General features: G+C 38.2%; 1 protein-coding gene across 5 annotated transcripts in view; it reads left to right on the top strand.

Annotated features, from left to right (window-relative positions):
- PDE6D (phosphodiesterase 6D) overlaps window positions 1-9,326 on the top strand; it is a 56,043-nt gene that overhangs the window by 811 nt on the left and 45,906 nt on the right. For 2 of the 5 annotated variants that reach the window (XM_028482650.2, XM_028482667.2), the window contains exon 2: window positions 3,908-3,956. The exons of the other annotated variants lie outside the window; for them this stretch is intronic. In XM_028482650.2, the coding sequence (XP_028338451.1) occupies window positions 3,934-3,956 (23 nt within the window). In that variant the 5' untranslated portion in view covers window positions 3,908-3,933. The remainder of the gene's footprint in view (window positions 1-3,907; window positions 3,957-9,326) is intronic. 5 annotated transcript variants of the gene reach the window in all.

The following is a 9,326-nucleotide window of genomic DNA, read 5'->3' as shown; positions in this document are numbered from 1 at the left end:
AACTTTTTTTATTAAAAGAGATAGGTTGTACACAAGGGAGAAGGCTGTGGGTGGGTTGGGGGTGACCCCCCCCCCCCCCCCCCCCCCCCCCCCGGGTCTTGTTTCCACAACTTATCTTGCTCACTTGTGGCTCTTTCCAGGGTTGGAGCGGAGGAAGGTGGGGAGTGAGAAGTCCGAGGTGGACCTCATCTTAACTCTGTCTTGGCCCTTGGAGGCACTGGACGGTCGCTGCTTCTCCCTCAGCTCCTCAGTTTTCTTAACAGCGAAATGAGAACCCTAAATTTGTGCGTGCGAAGCCTTGAGGAGTTATGGTTTTGCACTGGGACTCCTGGCAAAGGTGTCTGCTCCCTCGATTTTGTGTGGTTAACGCGTAGACATGGTGGAGCTGTCCAGCAATTATTTGATGACGTTGGGGACATGGTAGCATTTAGCAGGATATCGAAATCATTGCCTCAGGCCTGTGGTGGTGCCGCGGGTGCATCCTTCTCCCCTTCCGGTAGTGAAGCTTTGTGTTTTAATGGAATGTTAATCTGTGACCATATGATGCAGATGAAAAAACGCAATCTCGTCTATTCCAGTCTTACATTTTCCTGCTGACCTTAATCTCTTCTTACATCCTATGGCTACAATATGGAACACTCTTAAATTTGTCTCTCAGTGACGATGTAGGGCTCCTCTCCTGGAGGTTTCGTCAAGCACCGTTCTCTGAGCTGCCAGTGTGTTTCCACAGTGTCCATTTCACCCCTGCAAATTTTAATTGCTTTGTCATAATCAGAAACCAAGTTGGTAGTAAGTTTTAGAACACAACAGCAAAAAAGTTACAGGAAGTTTTGGATGTACAAATGAAATTTTTCAAAATGGAAGCCGACCTGCTGTGCTTTTTTTTTTTTAAGGGAAGACCTTTCCATACTGCCGTTCATGATGAACTTTCAGTACTTTTATGCAGTGATGTTTAGTAACAGCCTCTTTTATATAGCTCCATGTACCTTCCCGTGTTTCTCTTCATAATAGTGCCTATAAGTAGATAGGCATGGCTGAAGTATTAGAAAAGCTGTGACATGGATTTTATTTTTCCCGTAAGTAATTTATATTATTACTTAACGTTTATGCTGTAAACAGTAAACTGGAGACTATGGAGAATTGAGAGATTTCACAAGCCATGTTTTTGTTTGGAGTTAACATTGTTGCTGAAAGTAAGAGTCTTTTTAATGGCTTTTGAACACCCCAAAAAGGGAAAGTTTGAGCTTCTCACCTTCAGTCTTGGCTCTTGAACCTTGTTCAAGAGAAGCTTTGGCTCTTGAGAAAGAGGCTAAGGGACAAATATGGAAAAGAAAAGAAAGCAGAATCTGTGTCGTTTAGTGCATCAAGAAACAGGTTTTCAGGGAAAATTTGACCTGGGCTGATTAAAGCACAAGGGAAGCAGCCACCAAAAACCAGTTAGCGTGGGAGCAAAGGAATGCTCATCCTCTGGTGGCCTTTATTGGCATCTGAGAATTAAGAGAGAAAAGGAAAGGAGTTCTAGGATTTGTTACTACCTTCAGGAGAAAATAAAATTACCGTTTTAGTAAGAAACTACCTGACTATTGTCCACCTTTTATTGCATAAATTGTTTTTCTCAACTTTCAGAGCATCTGTTTCTGAAGAGTTTTTACTACAAAAAGAAATTGCCATTTTATTCTTCTACCAACAATGTTGATAATACTCATTTGCCACATTGACTATGTTGGTCTTTTTTATTTTTGTCAGTTTGAACAACAGATGACATCTTGTTTTAATTTGTATTTCCCTGATGCCTAGATCCCTGGAGAGGTCATATAGGATAGTGGTTCAGTGCTATGCTGGCCTGTAGAGCTATACTGTCTGCATTGGAATTCTAGCCCTGCACTCCTGGTTGTGTGTCCCTGAGCAGCTTCTTTAACTGCTGCCACAATTTCCTCCGCTGTAAAAAGGGATAAAAATAATACCTTATCTCCTAGGGTTGTTGCGAGGATTAAATGAGTTGCTATCTAAAGCATGTAGCCAAGCTCCAGATGCCTAGTAAGCATTATGTATTAGCTATTATGGTTGTCGTTGTTGTTAGTAGAGAAGTCACGGAATCTTCTGTTTGGCCATTTCTTTTTCTTCGTGAGTTGCTTGTTGATATTGAATTGTTTATTTTTCTTACTGCTTTATAGGTGTTCTTTCTTGTAGTATCAATCCTTTGCCTGTATTGTACGTTGCAAACGTTTTCTCTCAATGTATTGCTTGTCTGTTTTTTGTTGAACAGAAATTTTAAATTATCACTTCAAATTCATCAATATTATTCATGTGGCTTCTGAATTTTGTGTCTCGTTGAAGAAGACCTTCCTTATCTTCAGGTTAATTAAATAGCCTATGTTTTTTTCTCTTTGTAATGTTTAGCTCTTTAATCCATCTGAAATGTATTTACACAGATGGTATGTGGTAGAAATCTAACTTCCTTTGCTATTTGGATAGCCAGTTGCCCACTACTCTTTACTAAGTAGTTAGGCCATCCTTTCCCCTCTGTTTCGAAAGCTATCTTTGTCAAATACTAAGTCTCCATAAGACATGGGTTTATTTTTGGAATATTTCTGTTTCATCGGTCTATTTATCTCTTCCCATTCCTTTCCTGTACGCGTTAGTTCAATTATTATAGTTTTATAGTATGATTTAGTACAGTTTACAATAGGATTGATATGTCATGAACAGTTATGTGTTTGAAGTCATATTATAAGTTCCTTGTAAATATTCATGCCCTTTTTATACAAATAGAAGCTTGCCCATATGCCCATAATAGATACTCAGGAAGTATGAATAACATACTTCATAAATCAGGGATAGTCTTTGTGTCTGAGAGAATTCAACATAAACTTTTGTATTTGTCATAAGTCTTTTCAAAAATAAAATATTAAAAAAAATTTTTTTTTTGGCCACACGGGCTTGTGGGATCTCAGTTCCCTGACCAGGGATCAAACCTGTGCCCCCTTCAGTGGAAGCTCGGAGCCCTAACCACTGGACCGCCAGGGAATTCCCAAGATTTCTTTTTCACATCATCTCCACCCCACTGCTTTTAGCTCGTACACATTAAGAGTGTTACATTTCTTTCTTGCTTGTTAAAAACATAACATTTTGTAGTTATAAACTAAAGTTGTGAATGAAATATTACTTGGGGAACAAATATGATTCTCCTGCAAGGTTTTGAATTTGAGTATTTTAAGTAGCTGATATGGAGATTTTGTTTGTAAATCCTGCTTTCCCCATTTCATTCATTCAACAAAGGTCTTTCGGGAGACTTCTGAACAGGCACTGGGCGCTTAAAGGACATAAAAATGAATGAGTCACAGACCTTTCTTTCCAGAAGTCTAACCATCTTTGTGTCTGTTTAGAAGGGATATCTTCAAAAGCAATGCATTTTTTAAAATAGTATTGAATTTTTCTTTTACAGACTACAGCTACCTAGAAATGACCTTTGTTAATATTTCAATATAGCCTTCTAATGTAGCTAATGTTTATTGTGTTTCCTTTTATTAAAATGGAATCATAAGTATTATTTTGAAACTTTTTAACTTAATAAATTTACCACGTTCATAATTTTCGAAGATAGTTGCTTTCAGTTGCTTTCAGTGGCATAGATTTGTCACTGAAAGTCTTCTTATACTAGTTTTCTAGTATAGGCTGTAATGCCCTGTTCAGCCTGTTCAAATTACTTTTTCCTCAACATAAATCCATAATTTTATTAAATTAATACCAAGAAACTGCCACATTGCCGTAAGAAAGGATTATGCTTTTATGATTTCATTATTTTTGATCCATCTGGAATTTGCTTGGGTATAAGGTATGAAGCAGATTTAATTTTTTTTTAAAGATTAGCTAATTGTCTCCATTTCTTTCTTTACTTATACTCCAGATATTAATATAATATCCAGAATATAAATGACTGCCTGCAAATCAGTAAGGTAAATATTTAACTCAAAATGGGCAAAGGATATGAACAAATAGTTCACAGAAGAAAGATGCAAATGACCAGTGAATAAATTCAGAGATGTTCAACCCTATTAAAATAACAGACTATCCCTTTTTTCCCAATTAACTGATAAAAATTTAAAAAACTGATAATATTCAGTGTTGGCAACTATTGCGGAAAAGGGATGCTTCATTTGCTGTGTGTGTGTGTGTGTGTGTGTGTGTGTGTGTGTGTGTGTGTGTGTGAGAGAGAGAGAGAGAGAGAGAGAGACCGACCTTTATGGAAAGTAATTGATATCTGTCAAAAGTTTATGTGTAAGTGCAGTAAAGCACAGAGCAGTCATCAGTGGACTCTAGGTTCAGACTTTATTACCCCCACCACTGTGACCCGAGGCAGAGCACTCGAACTCTGAACCTCACTATCCATTTCATTTCTTTAGAGGGTTGATATGAGGATTAAATGAGACTGCATATAAAATGCTTAGTACAGTGCCTCACACACAGTAATAAATGTTAACTGCTGTATTATTTTTTTATTAATACTTAATATTATTAATAATAATAGCGTTAATATTTCTGTAAAACCACTTATTTTTTTAGGTATAACCAATGACTTCATGCTATTATTCTCTTTCTAACTGAGCGACTGTAATATCTGTTTTGCCTTTGAAGAAATGATACAATTGAGAAGCATTGATGTGTACCTAGTGTTTATCTTGTTTTCTAGTAACTAATCACATTCCAATTTATGGCAGGTGAGCAAAAAAAGAACCAGTTTGGCTCAGAAGGTTTCTGAAAGCACCTTTCACTTGTGTTCTTCCATTTCCTCTCCATAGTTTGCTCCTGGATCTCCCACATTCTCTTTCTCACAGCACCTTGACCTTTAACTTTACCTCCAGTCAAAAATAGTTGGCTTTACATCTTCTATTCACTTAGATTTCCTTGTTAAGAATAGTAGACTGTTGAACTTTCTTGAATGTCAGTATTGCCTAAGAGGTGCCTTGACCAAGTGTTAAAAATGAGTCTGGGGTTTATAATTCCTAAAATATAGTTTTTATCTTATCAACCCAAATTTTGGGAAAGCAACCAAAACATACCACCCATACAGCCAATAAATACACAGATTGTGTTGATCACAGATTGTCTAGTAATAGACTTCATGTAGATTGTGATCAGTAGTTTGTTCTCCAGAATCCTCCTGCATGGGCTCCGAGAAGTCGTTATCGTTATCCTGAATAGATTAAATGACTATTACGTCCTATTGATTTTGTTATTTAGGATTTTTAAACAGGAATTGCTGCTTTTGCATTTGGGGGAGGAATTTGGAATATAATTAGATACTTATAGTCTTCTTCAGACCTTCTAAATTTCTTTCCAGGATTGTGTTTCTAGTGAAATAGTAACCTCTGGAAAAATGGAACAGAATATGGTAAGACTCTCATGGAAAATTCTGGTTGTATCATCACTGTATTTGATAAAGGACTGTCAATGGGGCTGAGGTTTGCCAACCCTAGGTTCTTATTAGGCTTGACCTCACTTTTGCCTCACAGGCTTCACTTGTCAGCACTCTGCATCCACAAATCCCCATGTTAGAGGAGGCCTTGACTTCTTAAAGTATGGACCTGTCCCTATTCCTGAGCTTTAGCATCATAGGAAGATATTGTAAAGGCAAGGCCATCTTGTCTAGTAATCTGACTGTTCCAACCATTGCTTGAATGCTTAAAACTCAAATTATCAAGATTTTAGGAGCAACATTCTTCTTTTGCTTTTGATCTGCTGATAATTTTGAAGCTGAGAGGAAAAGCAAATATATTTTCTTATAGTCCAGTATCCATAAAGATCTCAGTGGATTGGACTAAATAAGCATGCTGTTTATAGAGGAATTTGCTTAGGCTGCAGTGGCGGGGAGGGGTACAGTAAAGTGGAGCTGGTCCAGAGGAGAGGCACTTGAAACATGTCAGTACAGTAACTGGAGAACTGAGGAGGATTAACCTGGAGATGAGTTGGGCAAAGGATATGAGTGTTCTAAAGTTTAAAAGACTGTTCTAGGGGCTTCCCTGGTGGCACAGCGGTCAAGAATCCGCTTGCCAATGCAGGGGACATGGGCTCGAGCCCTGGTCCAGGAAGATCCCACATGTCACGGAGCAACTAAGCCCGTGCACCACAACTACTGAAGCCTGTGCTCTGCAACAAGAGAAGACACCACAATGAGAAGCCTGCGCACCGCAACAAAGAGCAGCCCCCACTCGCCTCAACTAGAGAAAGCCCACGCGCAGCAATGAAGACCCGATGCAGCCAAAAAAAAAAAAAAATCTGTTCTAAAGAGGGAAAAGTAAATGTGTTCTGTGTGGCTCTCAGAGGATACAAGGTTAGAAGTTACAGGGGACAGAGTTTAGCCCAGTTTTAATAATTAGAGTTACCTGAAGAAAAAAATTGTTTCAGAAAATATTTTAAGCACCAGATGGATGCCTGTCCATCAGGAGTATTGCAGAAGGAAATTATGTATGCATCAGATAAGGCATTAGAGTAGATAAACTCCAGAAGGACTCAAATCCTTTCAACACTGCAGTTCGTTGATTTGGTGACAACCTTTCTTAGTTAACAAGGACTCTTTTCAGCAAGTATTTCTATTAAGGTATGTACTACACCTAAAATAGGCAAAACATTTTTTTGTGTGATTTGATATAATTAAAGCATGATATTGTTTCCTTTATGTTTTTCAGACAACTCTTTTTAGATTAATACTACTCAGTATTAATGATGTATTTTGTTTAGTGTATTGCGGATCCACTGATTTCAAAGTTAGGGAGAGCAATTTTTGCCTCTGAATTTGGATAAAGTCTAGAGAACTAAACATAAATAGCTCTAATATAAATAACACTTTAAATATAGCCACAAGAAGAAAGGGGATAGCCTAATAATATCTGACATTCTTGTAATCTTTTTCAGTTTTTCAAAGCACTTTCACATATTATTACATTATTACAACTCTACACATTATTATCCATACTTTATAAATAGGGGAAATAGGATTGACGAGGTTATCACTCAGATAAAGTCAGAAACTTAATTTAAACCTTGGTTTGTCTTTCTACAAACTACTGTTTTCTATAGTATACCATGATTCCTCTCTGGAGAATTTATTTTTGCTACCATATTATCGATTTTGAGTTTAAAATTTTTCCTCAGTGTTTAAGTCACAGATTTATTTTTCACTTGAAAATTATTCTCTTCCATAGTGATCACATCCCCTATATTCTTCTTTGTTTTTCCTCGACTCTTAGATACAGAGGGCAGGATTTAGCTTGGGATAAGGAAGAATTTTCTAACAATTAGAGTTAGCTGAAAAAAAGATATTTTCCAGAAACTATTTAAGCAGCATGTATTTTTCTGCTAGGGCTGCCACAACAAAATACCAAAATACAACAGACGTTTATTTCTCAACAGTTCTGGAGGCTAGGAAGTCCAAAAATCAAGGTACTGACTGATTTGATTCCTGGCTTACAGATGTCCACCTTCTCCCTGTGTCCTCACATGGTAGAGAGTGGATGGGCAAATTGTAGGAGTCATAACTATACCATGTGTGGCACCGCTACCTTTCTGACTGTTCTACTTGGAAAGCGTGGTTCATAGATCACTGCAAGGAAAAAAAAATTTTTTTTAAGGGACTAAATGTGAGAATCAAGCCTGATCACTTACTTTCATGGAATAAGAAGTAAGAGATTTAAAAGCCTTTGCTTTTGAGCCACCTTCTGTAAGAAGGATAAAGGCAGAGGCCTTACTGCTGCCACTTATCTGGTGGTTCATTCAGACATTTGTTAGCAGGGTCTATAAGTGCCAGGTAATTTGCTAAACCCAAGAGATATGAAATGATAAGCCAGTTTCTATATCCAAAGAACTTTTATGAGGGAGGGAGGGAGAGACAGAGACAGAGATGATAACAATCAAAATATAGTGTGAAAAGTGCCTAATAGTATGAAGTACTGTGGAACCTCAGAAGTAATGTGGGACCTGCTGCTGGAGGTGTTCTGGAAGACTTCAGAATTGTCATTTGAATTGGATCTTGGATGATGAGTAGCTGTTGAGCAGTTTAGTTTTAACGATACTGGGGAGGACTTCCCTGGTGGCACAGTGGTTAAGAATCCGCCTGCCAACGCAGGAGACACGGGTTCGATCCCTGGTCCGGGAAGATCCCACATGCTCCGGAGCAGCTAAGCCCATGTGCCACAACTACTGAAGCCTGTACACCTAGAGCCCATGCTCCGCAACAAGAGAAGCCACCACAATGAGAAGCCCGCGCACCGCAACGAAGAGTAGCCCCCGCTTGCCACAACTAGAGAAAGCCGGCGCGCAGCAACGAAGACCCAACACAGCCAAACATAAATACATACATACATACATAAATAAGTAAAAATAAAGATACTGGGGAGTAAGAGAGGAAGGAAAGTGATGAAAATGAGGGAAGAGAGGGTTTCAGTGGGGAGTTGGGGTCAAGAATGAGGAAGAATGAGGATCAAAAACAAGTCCTTGAAATTACTGGAAATTTCATTCACTCATTGAATATTTGAGACCACTGAAAGTCCCATAATACCTTGTAGGTCACTGGTGATCTTTTTGAGAATAGCAGATTTTGAGAATAGTAGCTATTTGGGAAAACAAATTAACTATCATTTGCCAAGATTAAAAAATGGATACCAGATGAGGAAATAAATTCAGCAAGAATAGATGACTCTTCCAAGAATCTGGTGACTTGAGAAAGCAGAGATTAGGGGAGTAGCTTGAGTAGGTAGAGAGATTTTACTAAAGGATGGAAGTCACTTATTTAAGCTTATCCAGCTTTGTGCAAGTTGCTTAACACCTGTAAAACAAAGATGCTTGCTCTGTCTGCCTTACAGAGGTGTTATGAAATTTGAGTGGAATAATATATGCCAACTAACTTTAAAAACTATAGCTCTATAGATGTATTATGCTTACTATTACATTGTTAAAATTATCTAAATTATCTTTGTTTTGAAGTTCAGGGTTGCTTTCTATTTTGCAAATTTGTAGTTTTCAGTTTTCGGGGTGTTGATAAAGCCTGAGTCTTAGTGATCCTTTTTTTTTTTACTCCAGATTAGACATCTGAAGCCTTTTTCACAATTCTGGGAAGTAATTATGGCTGTTGGAGTGATAGCAAAATAAGCCCCCTACATGACACGTATGTCCCATTTGAAAGCCAAAATCATCTTTGGCTTTGCTTTTTTTTTTTTTTTTTTATTTTTTTAAAGATGGTTGTAGGGCTTCCCTGATGCCGCAGTGGTTGAGAGTCCGCCTGCCAATGCAGGGGACACGGGTTCGTGCCCCGGTCCGGGAAGACCCCACAT

This window comes from Physeter macrocephalus, chromosome 2 (assembly GCF_002837175.3).
Source record: "Physeter macrocephalus isolate SW-GA chromosome 2, ASM283717v5, whole genome shotgun sequence".
In the NCBI taxonomy this organism is placed as follows: Eukaryota; Metazoa; Chordata; class Mammalia; order Artiodactyla; family Physeteridae; genus Physeter; species Physeter macrocephalus.
Note: the sequence above shows the minus strand (reverse complement) of the source record. Positions and strands in the feature narration are given on the sequence as shown.